We start from the raw sequence: 19742 nt of genomic DNA, 5'->3' as shown, positions 1-19742 counted from the left end.
AGGCTTCCTTTTTAGGTAAGATGAGATTATAGTAACCAGCAATGTGCCTAACTTGTTGATTTGTTTCATTGTTGTTAGCAAGCAAAGATACTTCCTATAAGCGGCAAAACAAAGATGGTGCCAGGGATTCTTTGCAAATGATGACAAAACCAAAGCAGAACCAACTTCCTCTTGTAACTGACTCAGAAGTGGCTTTGGTCAATGCATATCTTGAACAAAGACGAGCGAGGCACCATTCTGAATTCAGCCGGGTGAATCAGACACAACCTGACAGTGATACTACTGAGTGTGAGAGTGAAGTATCTAACTCGGGAGCCTCCTCTTGGAAGGAGAGTGAAAGTGAACACCACCAATCACCAGCCAGTATTAAGAAGAGAAAAATAGCTCAGAGGCAAAGGAATATGGGAGGTTGCCAAATCAGGGAAAGGCCCTGCCTTCACTGCAAAGCCATGAGAACCAATGAATGGCTGACCCGCCATTTCCTTCAAAACGCTTCGGTAACAACCCCAATGCAGGGAGATATTCAAGAATGAAATTCTGGACCTGGTATTAACATAAAATTCAGTAAATTTTGAATTTTATCTAGTCCTTACCTTACTCGAAGCCAAATGAAAGAGATGAATAAAACACAAAAAATGACCAGAGCTCTAGGTGAGGAGGCTTTTACAATAAAGTCTCTCTACTAACAACAAAAACATTCTTGGAATGCAAGAGATAAAATTTCAGATAGGGCTTCCCAGGTGGCACAGTGGTTGAGAGTCCGCCTGCCGATGCAGGGGACACGGGTTCGTGCCCCGGTCCGGGAGGATCCCACATGCCGCGGAGCGGCTGGGCCCATGAGCCATGGCTGCTGGGCCTGCGCGTCCGGAGCCTGTGCTCTGCGGCGGGAGAGGCTGCGGCAGTGAGAGGCCCGCGTACCGCAAAAAAAAAAAAAAATTTTTTTCAGATAATTCTTTGTCCAAAAACAGACGAGTGAATTTGTTTATGGCACCATTGGAGCATCAAAGATCTGTATCCACTGTGATTTTTTTTATTCAGAAGAGCACAAGACAGATACTTTATGCCTTGAGTGTATGTATTTTGTTTATATCTGTAATACAAATAAGGAACCTCTTTGAAAATATATTTATGTTTAGAAACTATTTAAATTTATTCATATGTTTTGATTATCTGATTGACTGAATGAATTAGGTAATGTTGGTTGGAATAGAATTGGCTCATATTCTCCAGATCCATATTTACAGGTGGCTCTACCTGAGCTGTATTATTTTTTTTTTTTTGGCTGCGAGGTTGTGGGATCTTAGTTCCCCCATCAGGGATTGAACCCAGGCCCTCGGCAGTGAGAGCGTGGAGTCCTAACCACTGGACCACCAGGGAATTCCCTACCTAAGCTGTATTGATGCACATGTGTCAGCTTGGGGCTGGTGAGGAGGAGCTGGAATGAGACTGGATTCCTAGAGTAGACCAGAAGGACAGCTGGGCCATGGGCTGTCCGTGGTTATTGTCCAAAGGGCATGACAAGTATTAAAGAAAAAATTATTCTTACATGTGTTAAAATGATAAGGAAGACTTTATTCAAGACTATTTGTAATAGGGGTCCAGTCTATTGCAAATGGGGAGAGAAGTCAAGCTCAACTCCAAATACAGCAAGTTCAAGTGGGGATTTATAACCAAGGAGCAGGGTAAGGGTGTCAGTGGATGGAAAATTACTAAGAGGAGCCATCAAGCATAGGGGGATTTCTACTAAATTGACCTGGCATGATTCTTGCTAAAGGCAGACCAAGGACTTATACAGCAAAGGTAGAGGATGAGGAACTTGATCAGATGTCAAGGGTGCTCAGATATCAAGGGTGGGGGACTGTCACTAAACTTACTTAGCAGAATTCTTGCTAAAACTGGACTGGGCAGCCAAAGACAGGATGGGCGCCAAGGTTGAGATCTGGATGAGAAGAGGGCTCAGAAGAGCCTAACTCAAATTTGTCAAAGAAAGAGTCTTTATTGAAAGTTAGCCGCAATCCAGACATAGTTGGGGCTGAGTTTTCCAGTTAGGCGGGGACCCCAGTGGTGGGGAATTCAAGCAGGCCTAGTAGATGGGTGGCTATTCTGGAGGATGGCAGAACCCCAAGTGGGATATCAAACAAGGCCCAGATCCCAGAGAAGAGGGCTGACAAGGACAAGATAAGCAGCAGGGGCTCTGTGCTGGAGTTCAAAGAAGGGTTTAAGTGTTAGGGACGAATTTGGATACTACATTGATAAAGACTGCAGCTTAATACTAAGAACTGAGCCTTTTATGGGGTATTGGGAGAAATACAACAGAACTATGACTGTGGGCTTGGGAGTTACTCCTGATAATTTCAAGTTCCTTAACTAACGGCAACAAAGAGACCCGGGAGGCAATGTGGAAGTCCCAGCCATTGGAACTAGGCTGCTAGAATCCAGGACATGGGGTGACATTTCTCAGCTTATTTGTGGAGACTGTCTTATTCAGATTTCCTCAGGATTGGAACAGGTCTGAGGCTGCAAGTGAAAAGAGGACAACTTCAGGTTTCGACTTCAAGCATCAACCTTTTCCACAAAGACTTCCTTTACTTCTTGATTTTACCCTCCTCCACTTTGTCCCCTCAGGCAGAACTCACTGTGCCCTCCCTTATGCTCCAATGTACCTTGAAAAGTTCTCTATCTCAGCACCCTTAACATTTTAATGCATGTATTTGTTTGTGTATATATATATATATATATATATCTCCACCCTTAAAGATAGAGTCCATGACTTATCTGTATCTCTGTGACCCAGCACAGGGCCAGAAAACATGGCAGATAAATAATGCAGTTGAATCAATATGCAGAGGGATTCATGAATGCAAAAGGGAGGAGCTGAGGAAAGCAGAGGCAGAGAAAGCAGGGCAGGGGCCAATATCTAAAATTTAGTGAATGATTCTGATATTTTCTAACTTTATATGATCAAGATGCTTGTTATCTTGTTTATTTAAATAGCACCAAAACAAAATCCAAATACCAAAAGCCAAAAACACAAACTCAAAATATAGTAGTAAGTTGCAGGGGCAGGATTTAGACCCAAGTCATCTGACTTCAGAGTTTGGGCTCTTAATTACTGTGATCTTAGCCATTATTCTCTGAAGATGGAAAAATCCTATTTCAAGGTAAGTCAGTTGCCACCTCCCACACAGCCATAAGTGATATCCAAGCTGATATAATCTCATCAGGAAGAGGACAATGACTGTATTCTAGATAACAGAGTACGATGGGTCCATGCCCCAAATGTGTTGCTTGTGGATCTAAAATATAAGCAATGAACTATTATCCGAAAAGTCATGTATGTCAAAGACTACTACTTTTCATGGTCTCATCTATGGGGCTAGCACAGGTCAGAGTTGGGGGGTGGGAGATAGCTGTCCACTGGAAGAAGGAATCATGGATGAGTTAAACCAGGGGCTATAAATATGAAGGGATTAATTAGGGTAATTTGTAAGTACGTTAATCGAAAAACAGACCAAACACAGCTGGGAGGACAGCCAAAGCCAAAGAAAGAAATACACTGAATCAGAGGAATAAGGCAAGGGCATTGTAAGATGAGGAGCAAAAGCATGGCCAGGCTCATTGGAACTGAATTAATGAGCAAGGTACAGAACACGTGAAGTGGAAGATAGTTCGTGAAACTAGGGCTGCAAACATCAGTTGTGGCTTGGTGTTCATTGTATTCAGAGCCTGTGTGAGCTGTCAAGGTGGGGCCCCTGGGCTTCATAACAGTCCCTTCTTCAGTCTGTCCTTGCTAAATGGGAAAAACTTGGGCACCTGTGGTTTTTATGGTAGAAGGTTGTAACCTGTTTGGGTAGCTTGCTTGTGGGAGGCATGGAATTCTTGGGCTTGCTTCCTATCTGTGGTCCATCCATGCAACTAAATGGTCAGAACTGACCTGTGTAGCAATGTCCACCTACATCAAGCCTCACAACTCTTGTCAGGAACTGTGAGGGTGGGAACTATGGGATGCAGGGAAGTTTTTTTTTTTAAAAAAACAATATATTCTTTTCTTTTTAAAATTTATTTCATTTATTTATTTTTGGTTGTGTTGGGTCTTCATTGCTACACGGGCTTTGTCTAGTTGCGGCGACTGGGGGCTACTCTGTGTTGCGGTGCGCAGGTGTCTCATTGCAGTGGCTTCTCGTTGCAGAGCATGGGCTCTAGGTGCGTGGGCCTCAGTAGTTGTGGCTCATGGGCTCTAGAGCGCAGGCTCAGTAGTTGTGGCACACGGGCTTAGTTGCTCTGCGGCATGTGGGAGCTTCCTTGACCAGGGCTCAAACCTGTGTCCCCTGCGTTGGCAGGTGGATTCTTAACCACTGCACCACCAGGGAAGCCCAGGGAAGATTTTAACTGAGATGGATGTGGCAAAAAATGAGAGTATACACATAGGTGTTTGGAGAGGGGTTGGGGAATAGGGGAACTGGAAACTATAGCTACATGGTAGATAGTCTCAAACTCTGAACCTCTGCCCTCCAAGATTGGGTGGTGTGGTTTTGGTGGAAGGAGAGGCAAGCCAGTAGCAATAACAGCAACAATAATAATACTGATAATAGGTGACATTTAGAGAGTGCTTGCTATATGCCAGACACCAAAGTAAACATTTTATAAGGATTAATTTACCCTTCACAAGCTTGCATCCAATTTTATGGATGATGAAACCGAGGCTCAGGGAAATTAAATGATATACCCAAGGTCATAGAGCTGGTGAGTTGGGTCTTGGGTTTTGTCTGATCACAAAGATTTTGTTTTTACCGTGATGATAACACATTATCCATGTTCTTAATGAACAGTGATTAGATAAGAACTTGAGAGACCAGACCCCAAATACCAAACCGAGTCCAGAGGCTAGAGAAGGACTGTTCATGGAGAATGGAGCCAAGGGTCAGAAGCTGAGCAGAGATGGGAGCAGTTAAGTAAAACAGGGGAGGGCTGACACTGTTCAGTGGAGAGGCCTTAGCATCATCTTACCTCATTTGCAGTGAGTAAGGCTGGACAACTATCAGTAGATCAGGCAGAAACTCAGGGTGGGCTTTTGAAAAAAGAAGGGAAATGGAAACTTAGCTGAAAGGGTTGGTGAAGGTAAGAATGAGCTTTGTACTGAATGTTGAGGAATAGGAGGCAGTAGTGACTAGAGCAGTGAGGTTGATGGCCAAAGTTTTGAGAGAATTGGGGGAGGACACCATCAAGAAAACCACATAGCTACAGCTCCTTCCACTGTTACTGACCCTCCTGCCTAGGGCCCCCAAAAGGGTCCTCCTGCCTGGTGTCATTGGAGCCAACAGAATGAGACTGAGTTTGGTTCAAAAGGAAAGGAAAGTTTTATTCTTTGATCAAAGAATGGGGAGGTGTGACCTCTCGCTCTAGAGTCCACACTCTTCCCAACAGGCTCTGGGCAGGGCTGCTGTGTAGGGATCTTGTCAGCAGGGAGGGAGGCAGAGATCTTGCGGGGCGGGCACAGCTGCTCTGCTCAAGGCTCCAGATTGCAGTGCTGGGCGTAGTGCCTCTGCACACAGCCTGCTGCCGCCGCCATCTTGAATTGCAGTGTCGTGCGCAGAGCTTCTGCCCACGGCCCACCGAGCTGAGGTGTCCAAGCGGCCATTTTGCACTAGCAGCTCTGGGCTGCAGTGCTGCGTGCGAGGCCTCTGCGCGCAGTACGCCATGAGCAACTGAAACTAGGCGAAGCACAAAGGAAAAGAAAAAAAAAGGTTAGACTTTATTACCCAGATTCTATTTTTATTTCCTGGGAATTTTTAATGGGCTTTGCTGGTGACACCACCACCATCCCTTTCTCTCACAAAAGAATACTATCTCCCAACAGATTCCAGGGTAGTGTTTTCAAAACAGTGACCCATTAATAGACTGTGCAATCAATTTAGTGGGTAGTGACTAGCATTTAGTAACAAATGAATAGAAAATAACAGTGTCGCACATAATAAAGGTAAGTATTGTTTTTGTTTTAGTGTGTGTGTACTGAGTTGCAATCAATGCAAAATGTGTTTCTTACTAGGTAGGATAGAAAATAGGAGCCACCGCTCTGGAGGAGTTTTCTTTGTCAATTTTCTGTGTTCGCCAGCTATTCCACCACGTTAGTGAAGGCAGGTGTCACTCTATGCATTCGTGATTGTTGTATGCTAGTAATTAGTAAATCGTCACTCAGAGACTAAAGGATGGACCAACTGTCTAGATTTGTGAAAAGCTTGAATTAAATTATACAACTTTAAAAGAACTTTAGATTTATTATTTTCAAATAGAGTAAGTGAAAGCAAGCTAACCAACTGTTGCCTGGTACACAGGGGTGGGTTTTGCCTTGGTGAAAAAACAAGAATAATTTGTAATTGACATTTCAAAGAAGCCTTAGAAACAGGCCAGCCTTTGTTTAAATCATAATTACCCTGTTTGTATGTAAAAGGATACTTCTAAAGCTTTTCAAAACAACTGGTTCTTTTAAGTAGATAATTATTCCCTTTCCAATCTTGTTTACACTATTCAGAACTGCAGTGAATTCTTTTTTTTTTTCCATAGATAGTACAAAGGTTAACTTCAGCCAGCCCTTCCTCAAATTATCACAAATTCCCAATTAGTGAATTCTAAACAGGGTTTCCCTGTAACAATATACCAAAGACTTGTATGATGTGTTCTTTATTGCTTTGAATAACATCTGACAAGTTTCCAAGTACCAGGCCACCTGGATATTCTCTATCTGTCAGGAACATATGGCCACAGAGGTGCATTGGAGGGTAAGAGGAAATACAAATCAGGCACAAACATGCAGGGGTAGTGAAGGAGACAAAAGGGAGAAAATGTCCCTCCTCTTTTTTTTAGTATCTAATACCAACTGAAGTGTACATTTATAGGCACTTTTTACTGTAAAGAAGAGTTGCACTTTAAATTTCACAAAGCTACAGATGGAAATAGAAAACCGAACTTTTTTGTATGAGACTGGAAGTTATTAGGCCCAGAGAAGCTGGCAAAAAAAAGACGTATTCCAAAAAAAAAATTATACTTGTCCTTTTTTGCATAACATTTCTCACTGCAGATCTCCACTCAGTGAACAAAAGGAAGTGCATGAAATACTTAAAAACAAAAACAAAAATGTTATAATCCCAGACAGTACTGTTTTCTAGTTCTTATCTTTTATCTTCTGAGCTTGGCCTCTTTCACAGGCAGGCCCTCAAGCTGCCTGATTACAGGGGCCTGTAGTCTATAATTGTCTTTGTTTATTAGGGCTCTCTGTCACTATGAAGTTTCATGTGTTCAAAATCTTGCTTTAGCAGTGAGAACATCAGGCAGGGAGCCAACTCTGCTACTAATTAGTGTAAACCAAAAGAGGGAAGCAGGGAGATAAAAACCAGGTCCCAGTGGAAGGGTCTGCAGCCAGGGTTAGTAAAAGTGACATGGCAGGTCAGAGAGTTGAATGAGACAAAAGCGCTTGGAGAAATGCAACTTAGGGCCAGAGTCTTTTTGTCTCTTTTCTTTGATTGCACCCCTTCAGATACAGCAAGCGTCTGTGGTAGCCTCCATCAATTGTTTTCCTTCTGTTCCAGCTCCCCATTTTGTTCCACTGTTCTCCTTCCCTTATAGGAATTAGGTCCCAGTCGGTCTAAGGCAACCAGGGTGGTGCCATTCCCCTTGTCAGTGAGTGGTTCATGCATGGGCATGTGATCTAATTCTGGAAAGGGAAGTTTGCTGGTGGGGTCATTCTGAGAAAAGTCTCTTCAGTCTTAAAAAAGACCTGCACTGTCCCTTTTCATTTGGCGGGTGATGTTGATGACTTCAACTGTGACAGGTACCTGTGTCCATAGAACATTAGTCTAAACATATCAAAGTGAAAATATGGAAAAGTCTCGGTCCTGAGCTGCTAAATTAAGAAATTCTGGAATCATCCTACTTCTGGACTTTTTGTTAGGCAAGAAAATTTCCCTTATTAATCATTTTAAGTTGGCTTTTCTTTTACTTGCAGCCGTTATGGAGTCTTAATCATCTTTTATCCTCTATAATTTCTAGAGCAGCTCCTTTTGCCTATTATAAGGTGCTCAGACGTTAAATAAATACTAAGTAAGTACATGTACTCCTTTGATGGAGCCTGTGGTGGTGATGCTGAGAGCTGTTAATAGCTGAGAAAAGGTCTTTATAAATGTTGTGGACTTTTTAGGTTGACTGCCTCATCTCTTTTCTTTTCTAGGAGCCTCTTTTTTTCCCTGATTCTCATGCATGTTGTTACAGTGTGATCCTGCCTGTTTCCATCCCTTCACCCTGTCCAGTCATTGATTTCAGTAGGACTTTCTTCCAATCAAAGTTCCTTCATGAGAATTTGGAATTGGGACCAGGAAAGAGATCAGTCTCCTGAGGTGACTGGACTTAGAGCAGAGTAGGTTTTCACGTTTCCCTTCATATAGATTTGGAAACCAGGGAAAGCAAGTTGTAACAAGAACAAAAGAATGAAGCAAAGAAGGGCAGAGAGATGCAATGGAAAGTTCTGATGGTTTTCAAGTCCCTGGTTCCAGTTAATTCCTAAGGCCAATCTGTTTACCCTCTCATAGGCATCATGACACTTCACTCGTTGGCTCTTATAGTAAGTTCCCCTTTTTGCTTATGCTAACTCAAGTGAATTTCTATTACTGGAAACCAAAAGAATCCTTAAAACAGTGGTGTGCTGGTAAATGTTTAACAATTGGCTCTGATTGTTAAAAGCCCTGATTTTGTAGCACTTGCTGATTTCTGTGATATAAATACTCCCACTGTTGCTTATTTCACATTAACAAAGTGACACCACTGAACGTTGAGTTGCGAAGAAATGAGCATAGTGGCTCTGGTGAGCTGGTCTGTGACAGCTCCAGCACTGCCTAAAGAATACAACACACAGGGCTTCCCTGGTGGCGCAGTGGTTGAGAGTCCGCCTGCCGATGCAGGGGACATGGGTTCGTGCCCCAGTCCGGGAAGATACCACATGCCGCGAAGCGGCTGGGCCCGTGAGCCATGGCCTCTGAGCCTGCGTGTCCCAAGCCTGTGCTCCGCAACGGGAGAGGCCACAACAGTGAGAGGCCCGCGTACCACAAAAAAAAAAAAAAAAAAAGAATACAACACACAGCATGCTTTTCAGAAAATCATCTGTGTTAAGTGGGAGGTTCAAGGATATATACACTGATGGCTGCTAAGCTGGGAATTCCGGTATTAAAATCTTTTAATTAATTTTAAATGTGCAGAGTCTTGGGACTCAGGGAATAGAGGAAGTAGGATTAAGTTCTTAAATATTGAAAAAAAAACTTTAAAAAGTATTATAGTGATTTGGGTGTATTGGGACTAGGTGGGAGGTAGGGAGCTTGGACTGAGGAAGGGAAAGAGGCTGGGAGTGTAGCTGGAAAGATGGGGAAGAAGGTGGCCTGTGTGAGGGCAGGGTCCAGGCCTTGACAAAAAGGAGAATATCACCTTCTGCAGGTGAAGACAGGCATTCTAGGGGTGAGAAGCCAAGGCTACCTGGTACCCCAGGCCACCACACCAACAAAGGACTAAATTAGGTCATTTGGCTGTCATCTGTAAAATCTCCTGACCTGCTTTGCTTTTGTCTGAAGTTCCTTTAAAGAGGGAAAAGCCTTTTATTACACAATTAAAGATAAGATAAGAAGGTATAAAATGTATATGCAGGGTTGGAGTAATACATTTATTGCGAATGAGGTCAAATAATCAATCAGTAGGTCTGGCATCATATCCTTCCCTCCTTTTGAAGAGGGGAAGTTGGGAGGGGTGGAGAAAGATGGTATCAGGACTTTAAGAAGCCCCTTCCAAGCCTTGCCACCTTCCCACACTTGATTCCTCTGCCTGAAACACCAGTCACCAAATCTTCAAATGTTGGACTCTTCAAATGTTGAACTACTCCTCAATTTTAAGACCAATCTCAAAGATCACCCCTCTAACATTTTCTGTGGATCTCCCAGGAAAGTTGGTTCCCACAGTTGAGACCCCTGTTGTAGCCCATCATATCTTGTTATCATGAACCCCCAATCTTTCCTCTCTTAGGTTTGATGTTCAAAAACTGGATTTTTGGACATTATGCATTGACACTCCTAAACCCCAGAACTTGGATTTTTGTACTTGAGCTCATGAATGAGCATTTCAGATGACTGTATTGTTTAGTTTCAATGGCATCAATATCTTTGTTCACTGGTGTTTGTACATCTATTTGAATAGTTAGTCCTTGACATTTATACATGGAAAAATGAATGTGTCGATGTTAGTGATAAGAAGAATAGATTTTATAGATTTAGTTCACTTGAGACAAAGCTGGAAATCATTAGACATGCTGGAAGGGGTGCATTTTAGCATCAATTACATATTTGGACTTAAGCCTGTTGACTCTGCTCATTTGTAGAAAAAAAAAGATCAAAATTAAAGAACACATATAAAATGCTGGAAAATATATTCCTGAAGAATATATCTGAAAGGTGATGTGAACTAATTCCTTATATAAAAATTAATTCCAGATGGAACAAAATTGAAAGATAAAACAAGGAAACCATAAAAGTACTAGAAAAGTGCACTAGTAGAAAGTATCCTAATCTCAAGTAGGGAAGACTTTTCCAAGCACAGTACAAATAAAATCCAGAAGCCTGGGCACTAGTGGAAGAGTGTACACTGTTAGAGCCTTCAAGAGAAGGATTTAGCAATTCAAATGTAAAAACTTACAGATATGAACCTCTCACCTACTATTCTACTTCTAGGAATTTATTCTAAGGAGATCATCATGGATATACACAAAGATTTACCTAGTATTTATATTGTTTCAAATGATGAAAAATTAGAAAAATCCTAGTGTCTTCTAATTGTCAACTGGTTAAACAGAACAAATCCACACCAACCAAAGATAAGGGGAACATTGGGACTTCCCTGCTGGTCCATTGGTTAAGACTCTAGGTTTCCAATGCAGGGGGCGAGGGTTTGATCCCTGGTCAGGGAACTAAGATCCCACATGCCATGCGGTGCGGCCAAAAAAAAAAAATTAATATACACTATTCAACAACTTGCCTTTTTTGCTTATAAATATACTTTGACATCATTCAATGTAAGTTCATAAAGACCTATATCATATCTTTTTAATGGTTGCATAGTATTCCATTGTATAGCTCTATCATAATTTGTTGAATGAGTTTCTTATCAATGAGCATTTATTGGTAACCTAAGTATATGTACTGACACGGAAAGGTGTCCAAATTATATATATATATATAGAATGTATATATATTTCCTTTCCTTTCCAGCTCTAAAAATGTATGACTGTGTGTAGATGCACTTTTAATTTAGAGTTGCATGGTTTGGCTCTGAATTATAAGCTATATTATAATTATACTTTTAATGTATACATGTTAATTGCATCTCTCCATCTACTGTAAATTGTAAGCTCTTTGGAATGAGGGGTTATCTTCACTTCTGTGTTTTCCAAAACGCCTATAAAAACGTTTGGCACTCACTTGGGAAAACAATTTAGCAGATGCTAAAAAAGTTAAACATAAGAGTTACCCTCTGCCCCAGCAATCCACTCTTTTACTTACTTAATTCATTAAATTTAAATTTTGAATATGATTCAAAATTTCTGTCTCTTTTACATCAACTATAGTTTTTTTCTTTTTACCTTTTGGCCCCCTTTGCCCAAGTAATAATTTTTTTTAGCAAATCAGGAGGTTTTTTATTCTTCGAAAAAAAGTTTCTTGACATTTAAAAAAAAATCTTGATGAAGATCTTGAAAGGAAATTTCTAATTGCAAGTAATGTCAGTGTCATCTTTTTAAAATTTTTGATTCTGTAAACTTTATATACAAATGAAGCAACCACTAAATTCTACAGCTTTAAAAATTACATACCTGTTACCATCGTTTGACAATTTCATCAAGAGAATATAGATGAGAGCTTAGCCAAAAAATTAAAAACACATCTTTTTGGATTTGGATTTTCTCAGGGGAAATAGCCCACAACACTGCATCTTTTGTTTGAGCATATATGGCATCTCCCCTGAGCCTGGTCTTCTCCACATATGATAGAAATAAGTGTGGAAAAGTAAATGTAGCAAGTATTTGTTTTAGTGAAACCTTTAGAACCTGTGTCTGAGGCTAGATTGGACACTAAGCCCAGGGACTTATAAAGGCCAAGCCTGCGCTCTGAGGTTTCAACCCTTGATATTCCTTATGAGTTGAGAAAAATAATGATTTCACCTTTGTGTGTGTGCAAATTTATGTGTTTTTTTCTCATTTTTTAATTGAAGAATAGTTGATTTACAATATTGTGTTTGTTTCATATGTACAGCATAGTGATTCAGTATTTTTGCAGATTATACTCCATTATAAGTTATTACAACATAATGGGTATAATTGCCTGTGCTATACAGTATATCCTTGTTGCTTACTAAATATATGTTTAAGTTAAAAAGTAAGTTCGACAGTATGTATAGTCTGTCTAAAATTTTGGAAAAGAAAAAAATAAGCTGATTAATATATACACAGAAAAAAAATTTCTGATAAGATGTATATACCCAACTGGTAATAATCATCAGAGATACAGATTGGGACAGGGCAGGGGGCAACATGAGAGGCAGTCATATTTTTGCTATAATTTTCAGCAATATTTGAATGTTTTTACTATGAGAATATTATTTTAGAAGCAGAAAAATATGTAAAAAGTATACAAAGGCAGTATAAGAGTGTTCCTTATAATATGCTTTGAAATAGTGAAAAATTGGATGTCATATACAAGGGATTGGTTAAATAAATTATAATATATCCATATCATGGAATATAATTTAGCTCTCGCCCAAATATAGTATCATCTCACACTTACAAAAGTAACCAGTAATAACAGTATGTTTTTATATAGCTCAAACTGTTAATTATCTCTAGGGATACCTTAACTTTCTGAGTTATTTCTGTAATATGTCAGTTCTTAATGAGCAACATGAATTATTTTTGCAATTGGAATAAAGGACTATTATTTAATGCATATTGAAATTAGGAATTTTATAATATATTTTAGCTCTTAAGAATTAACTACCCTACCCTGTTATATCAGGTAAATCTATTGTTTAACTTTTATGCATTAGACTTTTGTATACATTTCCAGGAATATATAATGTATTTTAGTTGAAGACTATTTATTTAGATATCACTTTTTTTATCTCTAGATCAGTGCTATCCAATAGAAATTTAATGCAAGCCACATGTGTCATTTTAAATTATCTAATAACTACATTTAAAAAAGTAAAAGGAAACAGGTGCAATTAATTTTAATAATATAATTTATTAACCCAATATATCTAAAATAGTATCATTTTGACGTGTAATGAATATAAAAATTATTAATGACATGTTTTACATTCTAATTTTCATACTAAGTCTTTGAAATCTGGTGTGTATTTTTATACTTGCAGTATATCTCAATTTGGATGCTAAATTTCAACAGTTAAAATGTCCTACCAAAATATTACATTGTTTTTAAAGGAAAAATATTTTACACTGCTTCAGTTTTTAAATTTGAGTTAAAATTAATTAAAAAAATTCAATTCCCCAGTCACACTAGTCATATTTCAAGTGGTCAATAGCCGCATGTGGCTGGTGGCTACATTCTTGAAACAGTGCAGATATAGAACATTTCCATCACTGCAGAAAGTTCTGTTGGACAGTGCTAGTCTAGACATTGAGCTCTTGACTGATAAAATCTTATTCATCTTTGGAGTCCTACAACTTAACAGTGCCTGTCACATAGTAGGTATTCCATAAATGAGGGATCCATTCATGGAACCTGAGCTGGGGTGATCATAAATGGGAACCTGATGCAGACAGAGAAGGATGAGAAGACAGATCTTCACAATATGGTGTTGGGTGGTTATCTTCCAGCTGAGGAAGGACAAATAGTTATTGTACTGGAGGTTTTTTGAGCTTGGTGTTGCAAACAGCAAATCTATGAATTCTATTTGTTCTTCCCAACTGACTTGATAGAAACAAGAATTTGTGTAATGGACTTTTAGACCTAAGTAAGCACAGAGGCTGTCTTTGGAAGAAGGCCAGGGCCCAGTGTAAACTGGGTCCCACTGGATTAACATGGTGATTGCTGGTGGCAGGTGAGGGCAGCAGAGAACCACCAGGGTCGTGAGCTTTGAGGAGCCCCAAGGTATGGGTAGGTGGGAAAATGAAGTATTAAGGTGAACCCAAATCAGGAACTCACAGACCAAAAGGAAAGCCAAGGCTACAAAGCACAGCATCCGGAAGGATGCCAAACCCAGTTGGGACCAAGGTATAAGGAAAGATGCCAGGACCTGTGGTTTCCCATCCCACCTTAGAGGGAGGTTTGGTCTTTTCTTTCTTTATTTTTATGTAAATTATAAGCAAATTGAAGAAAATTAAAGTTACTGTTAACCACACAGAAGTGTATAGCCAAATCACTTGTTTAAATTTTTGGTGTATTTCCTTCCTATATAGTCATTATTTTGAATGCATGTTTTGTTTTGTAAGTGGATTCTTAAAAAAAACCACCTTAATATTCTGTAAACATCTTTCCATGTCTTTACATATTCTTAGTATTCTTATACATCATTAAAAAATTTATTTATTTATTTATTTATTTATGGCTGTGTTGGGTCTACATTGCTGTGGGTGGGCTTTCTTTAGTTGCAGCAAGCAGGGGCTACTCTTTGTTGCCGTGCGTGGCCTTCTCATTGCAGTGGCTTCTCTTGTCATGGACCATGGGCTCTAGGTGCGTGGGCTTCAGTAGTTGTGGCACATGGGCTTAGTAGTTGTGGCACACGGCCTCAGTAGTTGTGGCTCGTGGGCTCTAGAGCACAGGCTCAGTAGCTGTGATGCATGGGCTTAGTTGCTCCTCAGCATGTAGCATCTTCCCAGACCAGGGCTTGAACCTGTGTCCCCTGCATTGGCAGGCGGATTCTTAACCACTGCGCCACCAGGGAAGTCCCAAGAACACTTTTCTAAAGACAGCTATCATCTTTCTCTTTCTGAATTACAGATTCCCCAGGGATAGGTTGATAAAGAGGTGTTTGGTCTAAAATGGTCTTTTCCTAGAACTGAGTGGAAATACCTTGGATGACTGGACAGCCAAGAGTGTTGGAGCAGTGACCCAGGGTCTGAGGATGCCTGCTCTACCCCTGATCACTCCTGGGGATTTGTGTAAGTCACTTCCCCTTTTGGGGCCTCATTTCCTCATCTGCAAAGCAAGGGGTCTTCAGTGGTTTCTTTCCATCTGGAGATTTCTCAGTGAGTCTCAAAAACAGATTTTATTGCGGTTGATGGATAGGTTCATGATGTGGATTGTGGTGATGGTTTCATGGGTATATACATATGTCAAAGCTTTTCAAATGGCATATTTTAAGTATATGCAGTTTATTGTATGTCATGTATATCTCGATATAGCTATCTAAAAAAACTTATTTTATCCAGCTTTCAGAATGATGACGCGGTAGAAAGGATGATACTCTCTTCTGATAAGCATCTGTTTATATTGTCAGTAGCAGAGAGAAACAACAGTGATTTCTGGAGTTTTCCCTACAGCTTCCTACTAAGGCTTGTGCTTTCTCCTCCTCCAACTTCTTCTATTCATTAAAAAAAATTACTGATTTCATCCATTCCAGGAAATGTTCATTTTGTTCATCTCAGGCATCATCCTTGAGTCCTCACTCCTTTTTGGAATGCCCGAGGTTCAGGAGCAAGGGGTCTGAGCTTCAGTTGGATCCCCAATGTGGCTCTAGGCTCATCCCCACTATCTTTTTCAGGAAGAGAAGAGAGCTGTCATGTCCCTAACACTTACAGTGAACTCAACTCGTTGGGTAGTAACTCTCAGCAAAAATTCCTCTTTGAAAGCATATTGTAAGGGAGATAAAACAAATTCCTACAGTGGAACTTCACACACTGTGACAATTGGGTGAGGAAATGCTCAGAGGCTGCTGTGGAGGTGGCTATCTGCCCCTCCTTTCCAACCTACTGGTATATACCCTTTTCCTGACTTCTCCTATGCCCAGTCAGGCACCAGTCACTCACCAGGGACTCTGATTCTTCCACTGAAATGCCTCTTGGAGCCCTTCTCATGCACTCCCAGCCACCACCCAGCCCAGATGCCTCGTTTAAAAATCTGGATTTCTCCAGGAAGCTCCTTGCTTGGCTTCCTGCTTGATTGTGCATGATTCATCATTCTCAAGACTGCAGTCACTTACCAGCTCAGAAACCTTCTGAGCCTCTACATTTGCTCCTTTCATCAGGTGTAAAGTCTTCTGCTTGAACTGTGAGGCCCTCTATCACCTTCTCGTATCTTCTTTTCATATTCTACCTTCTCCACCATGCCCAGGGTCAGGTCTGCCCAAGTGGGGCAAATTTCCTCCCAACTCTATCGTGTACCATTTTCCCCCAGTTCTCTACCTTTCTCATGTTTCCAAACCACCAGAAATCCATACTCTCCTCAGCAAATCCTATCTGCCCGTCTTTTCCAAGAAGCTTTTACTGATTCTGCAAGTACCTTAATTTCTTTCTTTCTTTTTTCTAAAAAATTATTTTATTTATTTATTTTTGGCTGTGTTGGGTCTTTGTCTCTGTGCACAGGCCCTCTCCAGAAGTATGTTAATTTCAATTCATATGACTACTGTCTACTTGATAGGTGCTGGGGACATGAGGATGAATTATGGTCTCTGCCTCTTGGTTTCTTTCTTCTCCCCAACACCCAAGAGAATGAAAAAACCAGAAACACCCGTAAAGTAGGTACTTGAAAATTCTAACCCAGGGATTTAGAGCCTGTGCAGATAAAGAATTTGACACTGAGTGAAATGGAGCAGGACCCTTTGGTCTTTGTCCCCCAGGTCCTCTGCCTGCCTTTTGTCTGTGGAAAAACTTTAGCCAAAAAATAAGTTTAATCAGAGAAGTGAGAACATGCAGAAACAAAGGAAAATAGTCAAAGGAGACCAAATAATAGTAGTTTAGTCATTAAGCATAGTCAAGGACCTTTAGTTCTTTCTCAAGGGCTATAGATAATATCCTGAGCCTTATCCTGTGAGCTGTCTTATAGATACTGAAACCCCCACCAGGTGGAAGAAGTTAAACTACGTGATGACCAGGCTGTAGCCATGACATAAGCTGCCACGATTCCAAGAATTGGCCTCAAGGAAATGGGAACAAACAGACCCTGGAACTGAAGACCAACTATACTTGAAACAATCAAGATGATGCTGGTCAGACCACCTCATGACCAATTTCAAGATGACGGTCAGAGCTGACTGTGCTGTTTCTGCATGCAGCCCCCTCTCTCTGCCTATAAAATCTCTTGCCCCTGATTGTCAGAGTAGGCCTTTGGACAGATGTCTGCCCTTCCCTCACTCCCCCAACAGTTGTAGGCATCCAAAATACAGCAAACTTTCCTTTCCATAAACCTGGCCTCTTTATTGACTTTTGAGCAGCGAGCAGCTGGACCCCACTTTCGGTTACAAGAGGACAGATGAAAATTTCCTTGTGTCTGTTGGTTGATACTTGCTAGGCTGAATATAGTGTGTGTGAAGACTAAAATATAATAAAATATGAATCCTAAAAATAGAATGGTGTATCTTCTCCTTTTGCAATGAAGAGCAAAGTCAGATCAATGTAGATGTATGTTTATAGACAAGGAAAGGTTGCCTTTGTTTAAAAAAACCTTTGTTTAAAAATCAGAATATATGTTATGGTCTAATCTTTGTTTAAGAAAAAGCTCTAAAACATTGAAAGAAGTTTGGAAAGATATACTCCAAATGGTTTTCTTTGGGTGGAGGAATTATTGGTGATTAAATAAAACACTTCCTTTTAATCCAAACTTTCTGTAACAAGCAATTTCATTGTCATAATTAGAAAGACATTTTCATTTTGGGAAAAAGCACAGAAACAGGGACATCAATTTGGTACAAATGCAGATGGATCACTTTAGAAACAGTTCAAAATTGAATATTAAAAGGCCTTCTGTGGGCTTCCCTGGTGGTGCAGTGGTTGAGAGTCCGCCTGCCGATGCAGGGGACACGGGTTCGTGCCCTGGTCCGGGAAGATCCCACGTGCCGCGGAGCGGCTGGGCCCGTGAGCCATGGCCGCTGAGCCTGCGCGTCCGGAGCCTGTGCTCCGCAACGGGAGAGGCCACAACAGTGAGAGGCCCGGGTATCGCAAAAAAAAAAAAAAAAGGCCTTCTGTTTTGTTTTAATATAGTGTGAGGACTGGAACAGGTCATATCTACAGGGAGATACAGCAGATATGGACTAAGTGATTGCAGTGTTTCAGGGTAAACATTATAAAAATAAACAAATGAGGCAACTAATGGAATGTGATAGACAGGATGCCTGAGTAATTACTATAAATGCTGTGCCCCTTTTCTGTCAGAGACCCAGGAAAGACTTTAACCTCTAGGTCTATTAATCTGGCTTCTGTCACTGGTCAGAGTTAGTGGCACTTTATGTTCTAAATCATAAATGCATGATTTGCCCTTGGTATGCTCTAGCAATTTTGTTCTCTTTCCATCAAAGTTTGTTATCTCATTGAAAGAATGTAAAATGTATGGATTGGTGATATCACACAGGTGGGTGTCTACAGTCTTGAGAATTTGACATGCAGGTGGGAATTTTACCATGTGGGAATTTACTTGAGTTCTTAGACTGCCAACAGGTCAGCCTCAGCCGTGGTCCCTATAAATAAAGTTCAGGAGTGACACTGAATTCTGGACTCTTGGAAGATCCTTGACTATGCGATTGATCCTGTTTTTTGGTGTCCTTTTGGGGGCATATCTACTGTGGAGAAACATCTGTGGGGTAAGTTATGCTTTCTGATGCCTATTTGAATTTTGCTTACCTGATTCACAGAATATCTCACTGGATTGTTGCAGAATAATGAGTGTAAGCGTTCAGCATTTTCAGAGTTCTTTTAGATTTGGAGAGGAGGTAGTGGAAATAATAGGAATGAGTGATAAAAAAAGAGATGAATGAATTTAAAGGAAAAAAAAAGTGAAAACAGAGCACATGCACCCTATTTCTCTCTGTCCTTAATCTTTTTCCCTTCTGATGATCAGAATGTGGGGATGACAGACATCAGTGAAAATAAAGCTGTTTGGTCATTGTCTCTGTGTCATCTTAGTAAGTGCTGGGTTACTCTCCCATCCGCCTCCCTACCTTTCCGGACTTCATCCTCCATGTCACCTTAAGTCCTCCCATCTTCAGATCTAGTGTCTAGGCAGTGGGACCTCATGAAGTGGGAGGACCAGAGCTGCAGACTTCAGCCCAAATCCAACTCTCATGGCTTTGTAGGATCCATCTTTGCTCCAAAGTACTTTGGTTTCAAAATTCTATGAAGAGCTTTAGACAGCATTTCTTGAAGAGTATTCCAGGGAACTAATGAAGTGGCCAAATAAATTTGGCCCAAAAAAGTGGATGATCAAATAAATTTGGGAATCAGAGGGTTAAACAAACTATAGAATTTCTAGGAACTTTTACTAAATTAGTGTATATTGTAAACCTATAAGAGGGGATCTAGGTTGCTGCAACTATCCTTTTTTTGATCCTCAAACTCCTCCCCACATTTATTTATTTATTTATTTATGCTGAACAACTCAAAGGGCTGTTATTCCTTAGAACACACACCAGGAAATATTAGCCCAATGTATTACTTTTCCCAGTGCCTTCCCATTTTAAAGGAGGACTCCTGGGAGTCTATACATTAACCAAAAGGA

The 19742-nt window shown here is 40.5% G+C and overlaps 1 protein-coding gene across 3 annotated transcripts in view; it reads left to right on the top strand.

Annotated features, from left to right (window-relative positions):
• Positions 1 to 17560, top strand: part of SSMEM1 (serine rich single-pass membrane protein 1) — a gene marked incomplete at both ends in the record, with an annotated part of 29678 nt that extends 12118 nt beyond the window's left edge. The window contains 2 exons of one of the 3 annotated variants that reach the window (XR_014297230.1): positions 15092 to 15196; positions 17098 to 17560. Coding sequence is in view for 1 of the 3 variants with exons in the window: in XM_082662355.1 (XP_082518481.1) it covers positions 79 to 533 (455 nt within the window). Of the gene's footprint in view, positions 1 to 78; positions 534 to 15091; positions 15197 to 17097 lie in introns of those variants that run through there. The other 2 variants (XR_014297229.1, XM_082662355.1) reach the window with 2 other exon arrangements.
• Positions 17561 to 19742: the final 2182 nt, after the last annotated feature.

Source organism: Grampus griseus, assembly GCF_964374135.1.
Source record: "Grampus griseus genome assembly, chromosome: 9".
Lineage (NCBI taxonomy): Eukaryota > Metazoa > Chordata > Mammalia > Artiodactyla > Delphinidae > Grampus > Grampus griseus.
The sequence above is the reverse complement of the archived record's forward strand: the minus strand, read 5'-3'. Positions and strand labels throughout refer to the sequence as shown.